The sequence below is a fragment of the Enhydra lutris genome, unplaced genomic scaffold (assembly GCF_002288905.1).
Source record: "Enhydra lutris kenyoni isolate GAN:26980312 unplaced genomic scaffold, ASM228890v2 scaffoldscaffold42, whole genome shotgun sequence".
Classification (NCBI taxonomy): domain Eukaryota; kingdom Metazoa; phylum Chordata; class Mammalia; order Carnivora; family Mustelidae; genus Enhydra; species Enhydra lutris.
The window spans coordinates 15,018,811-15,038,554 of record NW_019154126.1 but is presented as its reverse complement, the minus strand read 5'-3'; the positions used below and the strand labels follow the sequence as shown (position 1 = coordinate 15,038,554).

The 19,744-nt window shown below is 38.1% G+C and overlaps 1 protein-coding gene across 1 annotated transcript in view; it reads right to left on the bottom strand.

The window, feature by feature from the left end:
• The window catches only part of LOC111155517 (coiled-coil domain containing 7), a 403,110-nt gene that overhangs the window by 153,717 nt on the left and 229,649 nt on the right, over nucleotides 1-19,744 (bottom strand). Inside the window, exons 24-25 of the mRNA XM_022515688.1 lie at nucleotides 15,458-15,569; nucleotides 11,411-11,541 (exon numbers count right to left, since the gene is read on the bottom strand). Coding sequence (XP_022371396.1) covers nucleotides 11,411-11,541; nucleotides 15,458-15,569 — 243 coding nt within the window. The remainder of the gene's footprint in view (nucleotides 1-11,410; nucleotides 11,542-15,457; nucleotides 15,570-19,744) is intronic.

Genomic DNA, 19,744 nt, shown 5'->3' with positions numbered 1-19,744 from the left:
CTACTGTTTGGGGGAAGTGTGCCATGGGGGGCCAATACACAGCCCCATAAGAATCAAAATGATGGGGACGCCTAGGTGGCTCAGTCAGTTAAACGTCCAACTCTTGGTCTCAGCTCAGGTCTTGAACTCAAGGTCATGAGTTCATGCTGGGCATGAAGCCCACTTTAAAAAAAAAAAAAGAATCAAAATGATGATGACATTTATTACTAATATGAGGGTTATTCTCTCTGCCCCATCCAGTAATCTTAATATGAATCAGAGAACTCTGCCTACATTTACCCATATAAGTAAGGCTGGGGGCAGACCAAGATTTTTCTATCTCTATTGGCATGTGAGGATGGATGCCTTTGAATTCAAAGAGGTGACGAGAAAAAATTCCGTAACTTGGGCCATTTGGATTCTAGTTTGTGAATATCTGCGATTGCCACAATTCTGACCCAGGATAATAGGGAAGCAATTAATGCTATCTGACCCTGTCTGAGACCTGACTATGGATGTCTCTTTGGGGCACCATAAGCCTCCATTTTTATAACCCCCACTACTAAATATATTACTAACACAGATATATTTTCTATGTGAACTCCAACTTGGGTAAGCCCCAAGCCCTAATGAACATTGCTGCATATAAGGCCATTTTAGTGAGGCATGTGGAAAACTATAAGCCTGCTAGACTATCAATATCTAGAGATCGCCTCCCAAACCAATTATGTAGGGGAGGGGAAGAAAAATTATCCTCACTGCTGAGTTTAACTAAGCCAAAGATCTCCATGAATCTATTTCATCGTTCAATAACTAAGTCAACCTGTGCATATAGCCTTGTGTGCCTATAGACTCAATTAATTATAGGCAGCTTAACTATGGAACAGCTTAGGACACTGGTGTTACCTGACATTGTGACTGCCATAGAAGTTATTATCCAAGCTAAGGGAAATAGGCATGAAGTAATTCATATTCCAAATGCCATTTTTAACATTCACATCCATACAGATGATCAGAATCAGTTTGCTTTATATGTGATGGGTTGCAATACAACTTTAATGTCATTCCACAAGGTTATGACCTAGAGAAAGTCCCACTCCTAGATGGAGAATTATCATTCCACTATATTGATGACATCCTTCTGGTTGGACTAGTCAAAGGCACCACACAAAAAGTACTAGATTCTGTGTGGACCGACTTTCAGCAACACAACTGGGTCATTAATATGGACATAGTACAAGGACCTGTACCCAAGTAAAATCCCTGGACAGGAGGAATATATCTCATTTTAGGAGACAACTGACAAATGCTTATCCCTCTTAGTCCCAACAAATACAAAAAAGGACTGAAAATTTGTAAGGACTGGCAGTCTCATATTCCCCTCCATGGGATCCTGACTGCAACCATCTGTTGAATTACCAAAAAGGCCTGTACATTTGAGTGGATTTCAAGCCAACAAAATGTTCTGGAAGTCATAACAGATCTCCTAGGCCTCTCTGACTGCATTTGAGTTACAGGTTTCAGCAACTTCTTTTTACCAGTTGGAATCTTTGGAAGAGGGCAACTGCACAGGAAAATGGACTAATTAGGCTTCTGGACTCCTAATTTCCTAGAGCTGACTGAAAGTTACAGACCCTTTGAAAGAATTATTGGCCTGTTATTAACTTTGGTGGATACTTAGTGCATGACCCATGTCTGTGGAATAGTATTACAGTCAGCAATACTAACCAAAAATTATGACTACTTTGGATTTTGCTCTCCAGTTATTTTAAGGCATTTATACTTCAGGTCAAAGTTTAAGTTTCTATAAAATACAGATTTATGATTCAAAGAAAAAATCTTTAGATGCAATTAATTAAAAATAATTTAAATTATAATTATTATCCTCACTAGTATATCTTTTCTCTCTAGAACTTATTTGTTTCTTTACTTGTATTTGGGTTTCTGACATTGATTCAAGATTCTTAAACACAAGATTTTCATCTGGTATTTTATCATGAGCTACATAAAAGATATATTGAGGTCACTAAATGAAAAAAGTGGTTTTATTATGAAATCTCTGTAATTCCAATTTATAACTATAGAGCAACATTCTCATTTTTATGAAGTTATAACTAACTACCATAATTCCAGATCTGAAAAGATTTTTGTGAGAAGAGTTTTAACAGGTGTGTGTTGAATCTTTCTCTTTACTTCACTGACATTTCTAGATAATAGAAATTATAGATCATTTATATTGGTCTATTTCTCTTGGGCTATTTATACTTTATAGATCATACAGATTTATATGATCAACCAATGAAAATGCATATGTATAATTTATTAATTACAGCATTATTTGTCATTGTACATTAAAGTTGAAACATTGGAGATTGGAAGAATAAGCTAATACATATACTATAAACCACATAAATTATGGTAAATCATGTGGTACAAACAGCTGTATAGAAATGTAAAAGAAATGAAAAAGATCTCTATAAGCTGACTTGGAGGGATCTCCAGAAGACAATATTAAGTGAAAAAAAAGAGCGGGGCTTGGATGGTACCTTTTAGGTAAGGAAGAAGGGGAAATAAGAAATAAGAAAGAGAGATAGAGAAAATGAATTAGATACTTACCTTTACAAAATGAAACACAAGTGAGGTATTAGAAAACAATGTAGTTGGTTATCTACAAGATGAAAGGGAGAAAACTGGGGACAAAATGATTCTCTTCCAAGTATATCTTTTCAAATACTTTTTACTTTTGGAAACAGGTTCCAGTTCCACATACTTAAAAAATAAAATTAAATCACAAAAGAGGAACTACAATTAAAAGTAAATTTAAAGAAATGAACTTACTAAATAACAAAGAAAAAAGCACTGATGTAAATAACTCATTGATGTACTATTCGACATGGATCCTCATTCATAAACAAGAGTGTGAAGGAGAGACTATAAACACATGACAAAATATTTTTAGTAGGCTTATTTTTCTTTGTTTTCTTTTTTTTTAAAAGGCTTTATTTATTTATTTATTTATTTGAGAAAGAGAGAGCCTGAGTAGAGGAAAGGGCAGAGGGAGAACAATAAGCAGGCTCCCCACTGAGCAGGGGGCTCCACAGGGGGCTCAATCCCAAAGTCAGATGCTTAACCAACTGAGCCACCTAAGCACCCCATTGTTCAATATGCTTAATTTTCTATGTGCCATAAGCACCCCATTGTTCAATATGCTTAATTTTCTATGTGCCAAGCAATTCCAAAACAATTTCATAAACATAACAAGATGAGCAAATGAGTAAATATGTTATGTTATTCAGAGTCAACATTTACACAGTGAAAGAAGACATACACATGAAAGGGAGGAAGGCAAGACAAGACAAGACTCTGAGGGGATAGACTAGAATTGAAGGTTTCCAAGATTTATCATAAATTCTAAATATGTCTATGCTTATTTACATGCACAGGTATACATATGCAGGCATAAGTGTACAAATATATATGTTTACATATAAGTATATGTGAATACACCTAAGGAATCTGACTCTAGGCCAAACCTTATGTGTGATGTATCAGACACAAACACAAATGATTATAAAGGCATTACCTGGCAGTTAGCATGAGGGAATGAACCTTCTCAACCCACAAATGACTTGATACACAACCAATCATGGTCCCAACTCCCTCATCCCTCAAGCTCTTGCCCATAGTGCATTGTTACCCCAGTTGCTTTCAGTTGGAGGCTTCTTTATGGTGGCAGGGAGGAGGGGCTTGCCTTAAGTGTTGTATTGTTTAGGCACTGCCTCTGCCTAGACCACCTCACTGGGTGGCACTTGAAGAAATTTTTCTCAGTTTCACTTCAGTAGTAGGGCTTTTCTATTTCTAGTCCTGCCACCCCTATTTCCCAAGAACATAGGATCCATAAAACATCAAGAGATTTTTCTTTGGGGATCCTTCAGCTGTGAGATGATCTTCCCCTTTATCTCATATCAGTTTGCACTGATACATCTAATGCTTACCCACTGCTGTTTCAGAGGAGAAATAATCTTGTTAAATTTAGTTAAGTAAAAGAGCAGAGTGTTGGGCTTCCTCTACAGAAAATCTTCTTCAGGAAGCCTTGACAGTAGCTATACTGGCTGAAGAGGTTACAAAACATGAAGGATGAAAACAGAAAATATCTGAGACTGGGTATGGTTTTGGCTCTGATGGGATGGCCCACTTGTGATGAGTTCCTTGTCACTGAAAACGATGTTTGGATCACCATTATAGAAGAGACAGTGTCCCATGAACCCACACTAGTGGTCCTAGTGTCTACACTGGTGGAGTGAGGATAGTACATGATAACATTTTTTTTTAAGATTTTATTTATTTATTTGTCAGAGAGAGAGGAGCGAGAGTGAGCACAGGTAGAGTGGCAGGCAGAGGCAGAGGGAGAAGCAGACTCCCCGCCAAGCAAGGAGCCCGATGTGGGACTCGATCCAAGGACGCTGGGATCATGACCTGAGCTGAAGACGGCCGCTTAACCAACTGAGCCACCCAGGCGTCCCTACATGATAACATTTTTTAAAAAGATTTTATTTATTTATTTGAGAGATAGAAAGAGCATGAGTTGGAGGAGAGGGAGAGGAAGAAAGAGAAGTAGACTCTCCACTGAGCAGGAACCTGATGCAGGGGGCTCAATCCCAGGACCGCAGGATCATGACCTGAGCTGAAGGCAGATGCTTAACTGACTGAGCCACCCATGTGACCCAGTACATGATAACATTTTTAAACAAACTCAGATTTCTCAGTTAATTGTGCTACCCTTATTGGATATTAAGTTCTATTAAACTTCTTCATAATGTCAGGTCATTGGGCACTATACAATCTGAATATTAACTGATAAAATATTAGATGAAAAAAAAAAAAGCTACTGCCAAGGTAGCAATGATTGACTGAAAGTGAAAGCAATGTAAAAATGGTAATCAGTCACCTACTCCTGGATAATCTGGGCCAAGGCTTTCTCAAAGAGATCTGTGAGTGGATATCCAATAGTGAGGTGCCAAAGAAGTAGGTTTATGGGTTCTGTACCATGGCACTAATGGACTGATAATGGTCCCTGGGATGACCAAAAGGCAGCTGACCTAGGTTCCACAAGCATATGGCCCCTATGACTAATAGAAATTCTACTGCCCAGCTCTTTCCACTGAATCTTGACATGAATCCTACAGCCTATCAACTTTTATCAAGAACTCTCTTGTTTTCAGAAATGAACAAGACTATGCATTAGACCAGGTACCTGTCCATTTTTCCTCAGTGGAAACATAAAGACATATGCTATGGTCAGAATTTAATGGGGAAGTGTGTTTCTTGGGCTTTTGGGTACTGATACTATGTGACTGTGATCTTCACAACTTCTGATACCAAGATAAAGAGGAAACACATAACATTTGCTATGTAAGTGAAAGGGATCTAGGCAAGGATTTCATTGGGTCTGAGGCCATTCCCATGGGACTCTGACCCAGATCCAACTATGGAGATTTCCCTTTGGATCACTGCAAACTTCCACTGTTATGGCCCTATTCATATACATATTATTAGTATGGGTGAATTGTCAGTGTGAACCCCCACTTTGTACTAATTCCTCAGCCCTGATAGAAATTTCTGCAGTTAACTACATTTTAGTTGACATATGGAATATTGTGAACTTATCCAATTACCAATGGCTGTGTCTTTGTCTCCCAAAACACCTGCATGGGGAAGAAAAGTTTATAGCTGCCCTAATTACTGAGCTGAATGAATTGAAACTTCTCCATGAGACTATTTAACTATTCAATAATTCAGTCAACCTGTACTCACAACTTTGGGTACATAGAGACTAAACTGCTCTATGCAGCTTAATGTTGTAGTACAGCACTTACACCTATGGTACTTGACACTGACAGTGCTAAAGTCTATGTCCAATCTTGAGGGAACTTGAGATGCAGCAATTGATATTATGAATGTCCTTTTCAGCATCCCTTTTTAAATAGATGATCATGATCAGTATATCCTGTTGTGGATTATGTTACTATATACCACTACTGTACTTCCACAATGCTGCCAAAATTCTCTGAATATCTGTCATCAATGCAAAAGTGATGACATGAAAAAAGCCCCACTCTTGGAGAAAGCAATAGACCTCCACTCTAGTGATGACATCAACTAACATGGGCACAACTAAACAAATACTGGTTGCCCTACAGACCCACACATGGCAACTCAGTGGGGTCAGTATTACAGGCAAGGTACAGTTACCTGGTACACTAATAAAATTCCTCAACATGCTTTGTAAGGGGTATAACATCTCATTCCAGAAGAGAGTGTCACACCATGGCCCACTCGACTTTCAACAAATGAAAGCCCAGCAATTAATTGGACAATTGAGTTACTTACACTCTCATATTCCCCATGTAGGGTCTATGATGGCATAGACCCTATGGGGAATAGGGTCTGTGGGATAAGTAGAAGGGCCACTTCCTTTCAGTGGGGCCATGACCAAGAGGATGCCACAAAGGCCTTCCAACAGGCCACCAGGCTGCCCTTCCCTGGGCCCTCTAATCTATATCAGCTCTTTGATTTACAGAACTTAGCAACATCTCTATTCACTGAAAGAAGGTAGGCAGAGGCCACTGATACAGGTCAGAAGCACCCCCTTGGGCTTCTAAACCCCTATCTCCAAGAGTCAGATGAAAGGTACACATTCTTTCAGAGACACTTAGTGGCCAGTTACAGGGCCTTAGTGGATACTGAGTGGTGGCTCTATAACTACAAAGTAACTATGGGACAAGAAATACCAACCAAAGTCTATGAATTCTTCTGGGTTTGTCCTCTAGTTCTTTTTAGGTACTTAAATTGTAGGTCAAGGTATGATTTCTATAAATCAAATATATATTTATATATATTTATGAACTAAAAAAAAATCTTCCAATGAGTTTTATTTAAGGTTATCTATAAGTCCCTGCCTTAGAGGAGGCAAGATGATAAAAGATTAGGGGATCTTGTTTCATCTGGCCCTTTGAATTTAGCTAGATAACTATCAAATCATTCTAAACACTCATGAATTCAACCTTAGATGTAAGAAAAGAATGTGTGGAACTCTACAAGTAGAAAAGCAACCACTTTTTGCAAGGTAAGAGGTATGGAGAAGTGAATCTGAGGGGATATTTTGGAAAATAAATGGCAGGAAGAAGGAGACTCAGTAAGCTGGCTACCACTCTATAGGCCTGGAGAACAAAACCGGAACCCCTGAAATCTGCTCCAAGGAGAGGCAATTCCTGCCTTAAAGGTGCTTAGGTGGTGAAAGGGGGCAGAATTCTAGGTGGAAGAACATGGTCTCAGAATCCCTGGAGTCACAGAGGAATGGGGATGCCTGAGCCAGTAGAGTTTCCAAGCAAGCAAACTGGTTACACTCAGCGAACCAGGAGGCACGTCTTAGCTTGGTTCACCATAAACTGCAAGCCACAACCCAACACAGCCACAGTCCTTGTGGGGACCCTGCAAAGGACAGGAAAGCAGGGAACTTTCACCCTCCCTTGAGATGGGGGTAGTGGGTACACACACAATGGTGAGACAGCTCTTAGTGCAGGAGTTCTGCAAAAAACAGGAATGTGGCAACCCTCCACCTTCCCCTCAGGAAAAGACTCAAATGCATAAGATAAAATTAAACCTAAAGGAGCTGGAGAATGAAGAGCAAATAACCTAATCCAAACAGAAGGGAAATAATAAAGATTAGAGCAGAAATCAATGAAATAGAAACCGAAAGAACAGTAGAACAGATCAATGAAACTAGAAGCTGGTTCTATGGAAGAATTAAAATTGATAAACCCCTAGCCAGACTTATCAAAGAGAAAAGAGAAAGGGCCCAAATTAATAATATCATGAATGAAAGAGGAGAAATCATGACCAACACCATGGAAATACAATCAATTTTAAGAACATATTATGAGCAACTATATGTCAACAAATTAGGCAATCTGGAAGAAATTGCCTAATTGCACCCCTGGAAACTTATAAACTAGCAAGACTGAACCAGGAAGAAATAGAAGATCTCACCGGGTGTGGTGCATAAACAATGAATTCTGGAACACTGAAAAGAAAAAAAGAAAGAAAGAAAGAAATAGAAGATCTTAACAGACTCACAGCCAGCAAGGAAATTAAAGCAGTAATCAAAACCTCCCCCCTCCACACAAAAAAGGAGTCCAGGGCCAGATGAATTTCCAGGGGAATTCTACCAAACATTTAAAGAATTAATACCTATTCTTCTGAAGGTGTTTAAAAAAATAGAAATGGAAGGAAAACTTCCATACTCTATCTATGAAGCCAGATTACCTTGATCACAAAACCAGACAAAGGAGAAAGGAGAATTAGAGACCAATATCCCTGTTGAACAGGGATGCCAAAATTTTCACCAAGATACTAGTCAACAGGATCCAACATTACATGAAAAGGTTTATTTGCCATGACCAACTGGGATTTATTTCTGGACTGCAAGTGTGGATAAACATTTACTAATCAATTAACATGATACATCACATTAATAAAAGAAAAGAACTATATAATCCTTTCAACTGATGCAGAAAAAACATTTGACAAAATTACAGTATCCTTTCTTGGATGCTGTAACTCTCCACAGAATAGTGACAGAGGGAGTAAACCTTAATATCATAAAAACAATCTACCGAAAGCTCACAGCAAATACCATTCTTCATGGAGAAAAATTGAGATATTTTCTCCTAATATCAGGAACATGACAGGGATGCCCACTCTCACCACTGTTGTTCAACATAATACTAGAAGTCCTAGCCTCAGCAAGCAGACAATAAGAAGAAATAAAAGGCATTCAGATTAGCAAAGAAGAAATCAAACTTTCAACTAACATGATAAATCACATTAATAAAGGAAAGGATGAGAACCATATGATCTTCTCAATAGGTGCAGGAAAAGCATTTGACAAAATACAGCATCCTTTCCTGATTAAAACTCTTCACAGTACAGGGATAGATGGAACATATCTCAGTATCATAAAAACCATCTGTGAAAAGCCCACAGCAAAAATCATTCTCAATGGGGAAAAACTGAGATGTGCACTGCACTCTCACCATTATTGTTCAGCATTAATAGAAGTCCTAGCTTTAGCAATCAACAAGAAAAAGAAATACAAGGCATTCAAATTGGCAAAAAAGAAGTCAAACTTTCTCTCTTCACAGATGACATGATACTTTATGTGGAAAACCCAAAAGACTCCACCTTAAATTACTAGAACTCATACAACAATTTGGCAACATGGCAGGATACAAAATCAATGCACAGAAATAGTAGCATTTCTATAAACTAACAATGACACAGAAGAAAGATAAATTAAGGAATCTATTCCATTTACAATAGCACCAAAACCCATAAGATAACTAAGAATAAACTTGACCGAAGAGGTAAAGGATCTATATTCTAGAAACTACAGAACACTTATGAAAGAAATGGAGGAAGACAAAAAGAGATAGAAAAACATTCCATGCTCATGGATTGGAAAAATAAACATTGTTAAAATGTCTATGCAGTTGGAAGGGGAGGTGAACCATGAGAGACTATGGACTCTGAAAAACAATCTGAGGGTCCTAAGGGGCGGGGGTGGGAGGTTGGGGGAACCAGGTGGGTATTGGAGAGGGCACGTATTGCATGGAGCACTGGGTGTGGTGCAAAAACAATGAATACTGATACGCTGAAAATACATTTAAAAAAAATTTTTAAAAATGTCTATGCAGCTCAGAGCAATCTACACTTTGAAGGCACGCCCTATCAAAATACCATTAACACTTTTCACAGAGCTGGAACAAACAATTCTAAAATTTGTATGCATCCAGAAAAGAGTCTGAATAGGGGAATGTTGAAAAAGAAAACCAAAGATGGTGGCATCACAATGCTGACTTCAAGCTATATTACAAAGCTGTAATCATCAAGACAGCATGCTATTGACACAAAAACAGAAACATAAATCAATGGAACAGAATAGTGAGCCCAGAGATGGACCCTCAACTCTATGGTCAACTAATCTTCGACAAAGCAGGAAAGAACATCCAATGAAAAAAGGACCATCTCTTCAATAAATGGTGCTGGGAAAGTTGCACAGCCATATGCAGAAAAATGAAGCTGGACCATTCTCATACACCATACACAAAGATAAACCAAAATGGATAAAAGTCCTCAATGTGATAAAGGAATCCATCAAAATCCTAGAGAAGAACATAGTCAGTAACTCTTTGACACTGGCCATAGCAACTTCTTTCAAGACATGTCTCTAAAGGCAAGGAAAACAAAAGCAAAAATGAAATTTGGGACTCCATCAAGAGAAAAAGCTTCTGCACAGCAAAGGAAACAGTCAACAAAACCAGGAGGCAACCCATGGAAAGGGAGAAGATATTTGCAAATGACATTACAGATAAAGGGCTCATATCCAAGATCTATAGAACTTCTCAAACTCAACACCCAAAAAAACCAGAAAGTCCTGTAAAGAAATGGGCAGAAGATATGAACAGAGACTTCTCCAAAGAAGACTTACAAATGGCTAACAGACACATGAGAAATGTTCAACATCACTAGCCATCAGGGAAATACAAATCAAAACCACAATGAGATACCACCTTACACCTGTCTGAATCGCTAAAATTAACAAGACAGGAAACAACAAATGTTGGCAAGGATATGGATAAAGGAGAACCTTCTTACACTGTTGGTGGGAACACAAGCTGGTATAGCCACACTGAAAAACAGTATGGAGGTTCCTCAAGACGTTAAAAATAGAGCTACCCTATGACCCAGCAATTACACTACTAGGGATTTACCCCGAGATACAAATGTGATCCAAAGGGGCACCTGCACCCCAATGTTCAAAGCAGCAATCTCCACAATAGCCAAACTATGGAAGGAACCGAGATGTCCTTCAACATGGACATCTCATTGATGAATGGATAAAGAAGATGTGGTTCATACATATAATGGAATATTACTCAGCCATCAGAAAGGCTGAATACTTACCATTTACACTGACGTGAATGGAACTGGAAGATATTATGTTGAGTGGAATAAGCCAATCAGAGAAAGACAATTACCCTATGGTTTCACTCATATGTGGAATATAAGAAACAGCACAGAGGATCATAGGGTAAGGGAGGAAAAACTGAATGGGAAGTCATTAGAGAGGGTGAAAAACCATGAAAGACTCAACTATAAAAGGGACAAACTGAGAGTTGCTGGAGGGGAGGTTGGTGGAGTGATGAGGTAATTTGGTGACGGGCATTAAGGAGGGCACATGATGTGATGAGCAGTGGGTGTTATATGCAACTGAGAAATTATTGAACACTTCATCTGACACAAGTATATACTGTATGTTGGATAATTGAATTTATATTTTTTAAAAGTTATCTACAATTACTATACTTACTACTGACTCTTTCCCCTTTAGAAGTTCTTTTTTTCTTTACTTGCAGATGGGTTTTTGACATTGAATCTTGAGGCTCAAGCATAAAATTTTCTGGTACTTTATTGTGAGCTACATAAAGAGTGACATTTAGTTCAATAAATGGGAAAACAAATATATTGTGAGATTCTATACTTTCAAATTATTGAAAAATGTATAGAAATATTTTCTTATATTTTTAAAAAGTTGTAAGTAAATTATCTTAATTCTAGATCCAATATGAAAATAGTAAGAAGAGTTTTAATGGATATATATCGAAAGTATCTCATTATTTTATTAATATTCATAGTTCTCAAATGTTTAAATTTAGTCTTTAGTTTTCTTAATACTTTATATTAAAACACAATTATAGACCAAGCAATGAGAATATGTATGTACAAGTTTATTCATTACAGCATATTTTTAATTGCAAAATGCTCAAAATCACATAAATGTACAAACATAGGAGATTAGTTTGATAAGCTAAAGTATATAGTATAAACTATGGTAATATTGATTATGGTATATAATATGGTCCAAACAACTGTACATGCAATTATAAAAGGAAAGAAAAAAGGATCTCATCAAATTGGGAGTAATTTCTAGGTTATAATGTTAAGTGGATTAAAAAAATGATAGAGAGGTTATCTAGTGAATTCTCTTTTAATAAAGAACAGAAAGAAAATTTTAATGTATATACCTTTATAAAATGAAACATGAGAGATAAATGAGGAAAAAAGACAGGGTTTTTTTCCAAAGTCATTGTAAACCATGCTTGCTGAATTGCACTAAACTACTGTTAGTCTAAGAATATCCCTAGCACTAATGAACAACCTATGATGTAGTAAATTTCTGAGGCCCATTTTTAATGAACCTTCAAAATTGCTTTTCCAGTGAGCTGAAGAGGTAATATAATATGGGGTAGTTTGCCTTAATCATTAAGGAGGTAACTTGTGAAACTTAGTGAGGGAATACATCACAACAGAGCCACTCATTCAGAGTGCCCTCACAGTGGTCACTTGCTCAAGGAAGACAAGGAAGCGGGGGAAGGCAATAAGATGAATACCAGATACACTCCTTTCTCAGGTCTGGCCCACCCATGTTAAGCATCCTAACACCAAAAATGTTGTTTGGACCACCTTTATAGCCACCTACAAGATGTCCAATTAGCCACTTTGATGGCCCTTTTGTTAAACAATGGGGAGCAAGAGCAGTAAGTAGGTAATGATACTGTTAACTAGCCTCAGATTTACAGGGTCATTTGTGCCATATTTGCTGGTTTCTAGCTCCATTAAACCTCCTTATGAAGTTATATCTGTTGGCTTACAAGACAACCTGGATCTTAACTGACAAATTTCAGGGCAAGGAAAAAACCCGCTAACGTTAAGATAAAAAGTTTGACTAGTGAAAGGAGTGACTTAAAATATGTTAATCAGGAACCTACTTTTTTTTTTTAAGATTTTATTTATTTATTTGGCAGACAGAGATCACAAGTAGACAGAGAGGCAGGCAGAGAGAGAGAGGGAAGCAGGCTCCCTGCTGAGCAGAGAGCCTGATGTGGGACTCGATCCCAGGACCCTGAGATCATGACCTGAGCCGAAGGCAGCGGCTTAACCCACTGAGCCACCCAGGTGCCCCAGGAACCTACTTCTTAACAATCAAGGAAATCTCTGGGTCTGGTAACCCAACAGTGGAGTCTCAAGGATGACATTAATGAACTCTCCATCAAGAATTCATCACCAGATAGTGGTCCATAAATGACCAACCAATAGCCACACTAGAAGCCAAATGGTGATGATATCTATGATTAATACAAGTGTTCTTCCTTCTGCACTTCTCAGTAAACCTTGAGATAACCAGAGACCTCTCCTTCCCACATCACCTACTTCTATCCAATCTTTCAACTTTCAATACAAACAAGAACCAGAGTTAGGTCGAGGTCCCTATATCCCCGACTGAGACATAAGGATGTATGCTTAGGTCATACTTCAATGGGAAGGTGGATGCGAACTGAATTTCTAGGACTTTTGGACATTGATATACATATGATTATGATCTCGGTAGCCAATGACACTAGGATGAGGGGGAAATAGATAATGTCCAATTGCTTTGGGTTTGAGTTCACCAAATGAGACCCTTAAAACTCAACTAGGGGTGGGGCGCCTGGGTGGCTCAGTGGGTTGAAGCCTCTGCCTTCAACTCGGGTCATGATCCCAGGGTCATGGGATCGAGCCCCACATTGGGCTCTCTGGGCAGCGGGGAGCCTGCTTCCCCTTCTCTCTCTCTCTGCTTGCCTCTCTGCCTACTTGTGATCTCTGTCTGTCAAATAAATAAATAAAATCTTTAAAAAAAAAAAAACTCAACTAGGGGTATGTCCCTACAGACCACTAAAAATCTCCATTGCTGTGGCTTCCATTATTGAATGTATTATTGTATAGATGTATTTTCTACATATATCTGACTCACTTTTACCCCTAAGCCCTAGTGGCAACTGCTATATTTTAGGACCATTTTAGTTTGGCATATATAAAGCTATAAACCTACCAGGCTACTAGTGCCTTGGACCTTTGCCATCCAAAAACAACTACCTGGGGGAGCAAAAAAAAAATATTTGCCTTCATTGGTAAGTTTAATGAAACAGAAGTCCTCCATGACATTTTTCTCTATTCATAAGCCTTTTCATTCTGTGTGTAAGGCCTTGGGTGCCTAGAGACACAATTGATTATAGTCAGCTCACCACCACAGTACAGAACTCGATGTGGTGTCACTTGGAATTGTGACCTTCACAGAGGTTTACTGCCCAGACTGAGTGAAATAGGTATGTAACAATTGCTATCACAAATGCCCGTCCTAGTATCCCTGTTCACACAGGTTAATTAGGATCATAAGTTTACCTTATGTGGAATGGCTTATAATATACTTTTACTGTCCTTCCATAAGCCCAAAACATGAAAAAAAAAAAAAAAAGCCCTTCTTCTAGATCAAGTACTAACCTTCTACTAATATTGATGACATTCTCCTCTGGACCCAAACTAGAGCACTACCCACAAGGACTAGATATTGTAATGACTCGCATGCAGCAACACAGCTGGACCATGAATATATACAAGGTACAAGAACCAAAAACTCAAGTAAAATACTTGGGAGCAAAATGGAAAAGAGTACCTTTTCTCACGTGAAGCTCCAAGGAGTCAAGTTTCTTTTTTCCTTCTCTAGCCCAACAAATACAAAGGAGACCCAGCAATTGGTAGGACTATTCAGCTACTGGTACTCTCATATTACCCATGCAGGCATCTCAATGGCATCCATCTATAAGGTTACCAAAAAGGCTTCTGCCTTTGAGTGGATCCCAATCAACAGGATGCGTTATAGCTCCTTCAACAGGCCCATCAGGCCCCCTTTTTGTTTAGTTCCTTTGATCCACATTTGACTTTTGAGTTGTGGTTCTCACCAAAGTCTCTACCAATTTGAGTCTATGACAGAAGGATAATGCCACAAGTCAAAGGTGACTGTTGGGCTACTGAAACCAACATCTCCCTCAAGGGTATATACTCCTTGAGATACTATCGATCTGTTGTTGGGCCTTAGTGGATACTGAGCACATGACCCATGGATGTGAAATAGTCTTACATCCAAAAACCAACAAAAGTTATGAATACTTTGACTTTGTTCTCCAATTAGGATATTTTAAATCAAAGTGTAGTAAATTTTCTACAAAATATATGCTCATACACATATTCATGAACCACAGAAAAACCATCTTTTGATATGATTAATTTAAAAATAGGGGCGCCTGGGTGGCTCAGTGGGTTAAGCCGCTGCCTTTGGCTCAGGTCATGATCTCAGGGTCCTGGGATCAAGTCCCGCATCGGGCTCTTTGCTCAGCAGGGAGCCTGCTTCCCTCTCTCCCTCTCCGCCTGCCTCTTTGTCTACTTGTGATCTCTCTCTGTCAAATAAATAAATAAAATCTTAAAAAAAATAATTAAAAAAAAATAATAATAATAATTTAGTGATGTATAATTATTATACTTACTAGTGAGTCTTTCCCCTTTAGCAATTTTTTGTTCCTTTACTTGCAATTGGATTTTTGACATTGACTCTTGATGCTCAAGCACAGGATTTTCATCTGTCATATTATCATGAACTACATAAAGAGATGCATTTAAAACACTAAATAGAAAAACAGATCTATTGTGAAAATTCTTAAGTTTCAAACATAACATCTATAGCAGCACTTTCTTTCACATGAACATCTATAAATAAATTACTATAATGTAAAATCTGACATGAAAATGTGATGAGGATTTTTAGTGGGTAAGTGTTGTAGCTATCTCCTTAATTCATGAACATTTCTTGCATTAAAAATGTTTTTTTGTCTAATTTTGTGTTATTTATACTTTAGGTTAATGCATATTAATAAGACAAAAGTGAAAATTTATATGTACATTATCATAGCCACATTATTTTTCATTGCAAAATATTCAAAATCTCATAAAATGTCCAAATATAGGAAACTGCCTGAATAAACTAAGTTCTATCCCATCAACTATGCCATGGTATAAATTTTCATGACTAATGTGATAAATAAAGATCTTTATAAACTGACTTAGATGGGTTTCTAGGAGACAATAATAAAAGGGAGAAAAAGGGATAATCTGTACTCAATCTTATGATTTAGAAAGAAGAGAAATTTTTAAAAGACAGAGAGAACAAAAATCTCTACCTGGCAGTACTCATGGGGGGGAAACTTGTCACCCAACATGAAGTTTAATGCATAGCCAGTGAACTTTGGAAACTGGAGTTAGTTTCCATAAAGGACCAAGATCAACCCATGCCTTGCACTTATGCATTTTTCATCTCTATACCAGGTACCTCCATTAGAGGCTCTTTGTGAAAATGGGAGGAGTCAGCTAATACATTGTACTTTTCAGGCACTTCGCAACAGATGACTGTACTAGGGGAATTTGAAGATACTTTTCTCATTTTCAACTCAATATTTAGGACTTCTATCCTCCTAGCCATCCTTCATCAACATCTGCAAGGCTCTTGGGTTCAAAAACGAAGAACCTTGTGTTTGAGGCTCTTACAGCTATGAGATGATCTTCCCCCAAACCTCACTCCCATCTGACCCTTTCCTAGTTTGTTCTGTGTAGAGAATGAAACCTTGGTATAGCTGGGGTCTTTTCCTCTTTAGGCTCTTGTTTATAGTATTGTAGTAAGTGAATAAAAGTTTAATTGCTACTTTTGATAAAGTAAAATTGCTACAACTTGACAAAGTCGAAACTGGCAGATTTTTCTCTGACAAACTGTCATAGTCAACAATAAAGTAAATTCCTTTCTGGAAGGAGCACTTTGGGAGGAGCTAGTAAGTCTTTAGGACTCTTTTGAGGGATACTACTGGATCATCTGCAAAAGTGATAGGGTCCTACAAATTTTATGATTGTTTGTTCCAGCTCTTTGAAAAATGCCGGTGGAATTTTGATCAGGATGGCATTGAAATATAGATTGCTCTAGGCAGTATAGACATTTTAACAATGTTTATTCTTCCGATCCAAGAGCATGGAATGGTCTTCCATCTTTTTGTGTCTTCTTCAATTTCTTTCATGAGTGTTCTGTAGTTCCTCAAGTACAGATCTTTCCCCTCTTTGATTAGGTTTACTCCTAGGTATCTTATGGTTCCTGGTGCTATAGTAAATGGAATCCATTCTCTAATTTCCCATTCTATATTTTCATTGTTAGTGTATAAGAAAGCAACTGATTTCTGTACATTGATTTTGTATCCCACCACATTACTGAATTGCTGTATGAGTTCTAGTAGTTTGGGGTAGAGACTTTGGGTTTTCCATATAAAGTATTATGTCATCTGTGACGAGAGAGTTTGACTTCTTCATTGCCAATTTGAATATCTTTTATTTCTTTTTGTTGTCTGATTGCTGTTGCTAGGACTTATAGTACTATGTTGAACAACAGTGGTGAGAGTGGACATTCTTGTCATGTTTCTGATCTCAAAGGAAAGGCTGTCAGCTTTTCCCCACTGAGGATGATATTAACTGTGGGTTTTTCATAGATAGATTTTATGAAGTTGAGGAATATTCCCTTTATCCCTATACTTTGAAGCATTTTAATCAGGAACAAATGCTGTATCTAAATCATAAAATTTGTATGTAACCAGAAGAGACCCCAAATTGCTAAGGAAATGTTGAAAAAGAAAAACAAAACTTTTGGCATCACGTTGCCTGATTTCAAGCTTTACTACAAAGCTGATCATCAAGACAGCATGGTACTGGCACAAAAACAGACACATAGACCAGTGGAACAGAGTAGAGCACCCAGATATGGACCCTCAACTTTATGGTCAAATAATCTTCAGCAAAGCAGGAAAAAATATACAGTAGAAAAAAGACAGTCTATTCAATAAATGGTGCTGGGAAAATTGGACAGCTATGTAGAGAAGAATGAAACTTACCCCATACACAAAGATAAACTCAGAATGGTTAAAAGACCTCGATGTGAGGCAGGAATCATCAGAATCCAAGAGGAAAGCATAGGCATAACCTCTTTGACATTGGTCACAGCAACTTCTTTCAAGACATGTTCCCAAAGGCAAAGGAAACAAAAGCATAAATGACCTTTTGGGACTTTATCAGGAGAAAGTTTCTGCATAGCAAAGGAAACAGTCAACAAAACCAAGAGGCAACCCACAGAATGGGAGAAGATATTTGCAAATGACACTACAGACAAAGGGCTGATATCCAGGATCTATAAAGAACTCCTCAAACTCAACACACACGAAACAGATAATCACATCAAAAAATGGGCAGAAGACATGAAGATGAACAGACACTTCTCCAAAGAAGACATACAAAGGGCTAACAGACACATGAACAAATGTTCATCATTAGCCATTAGGGAGATTCAAATCAAAACCACATTGAGATACCACCTTACACCACTTAGAATGGCCAAAATTAACAAGACAAGAACAACAGGTGTTGGAGAGGATGTGGAGAAAGGGGAACCCTCTTACACTGTTGGTGGGAATGCAATTTGGTGCAGCCACTTTGAAAAACAGTGTGGAGATTCCTTAAGAAATTAAAAATAGAGCTTCCCTACGACCCTGCAATTGCACGACTGGGTATTTGCCCTAAAGATACAGATGTAGTGAAAAGAAGGGCCACCAGTACCCCAATGTTCACAGCAGCAATGGCCACAGTTGTCAAACTGTGTAAAGAACCAAGATGCCCTTCAATGGCTGAATAGATAAAGAAGATATGGTCCATAATGGAGTATTATGCCTCCATCAAAAAGGATGAATACCCAACTTTTGTATCAGCATGGACAGGACTGGAAGAGATTATGCTGAGTGAAGTAAGTCAAGCAGAGAGAGTCAATTATCATATGGTTTCAATTACTTGTGCAGTGTAAGGAATAACACGGAGGACACTGGGAGATGGGAGAGGAGAAGTGAGCTTGATCCAGTGACCTTAAAAGACCTTAGAGACTTGGTATATCCCCTCCACAATACAAGAGATAATATTTTTAAACTCAGTGAGGGAGATTGGCAATCTACAGGGCTTATTAGTATAAAATTCCTTCTTGTAGAGCCTGGACAGCAGCCATGTTGCCCACAGAAGTTGAGGAAAGGAAGTGAATGAAAGGACACACATCTCTGAGACTGTCTTCCTCCTCAGCTGGGTACTATTTGGCCTCTGAAATAAAGCCCATTCATGAAGAGATTCCTCCACTGAAAAACATTTGGATCACTTTTTGGAGACAATAGTGGCCTCCAAGTATCACCCTGGTAGTCCCTCGGGTCTACCCTGATGAACTGAGGATGAGATTTTTAACTAGACTCAGATTTCTAGGTTCATTTGTGCCACAATTGCCTTATGTCAAGCTCAATTAAACTTCTTCATGAGGCCCAGTCAACTGGTCTACCACACAGTTTAGTTCTTAACTGACAATTTTCTGGGCATGGAATAGTAGTTACCATCAAGATAGCAACTACTCACCAACAGAAAAAGTGAGTAAAAATGGTAATTGGGCAGCTACACCTGCACAATCTGAGAAAAAGTCAGGATACGATCTATGTGTACAAAAATAGACGCATATATCAACAGAACAGAAAACCAGAAATGAACATACGATAATTTGGCCAATTAATTTTCAATAAAGCAGGAAAAAATATCCAACGGAAAAAATACAGTCCCTTCAACAAACGGTATTGGGAAAACTGAACAGCAACATTCAGAAGAATGAAACTAGAGCACTTCCTTACAACATACACAAGAATTAACTCAAAATGGATTAAAGACCTAA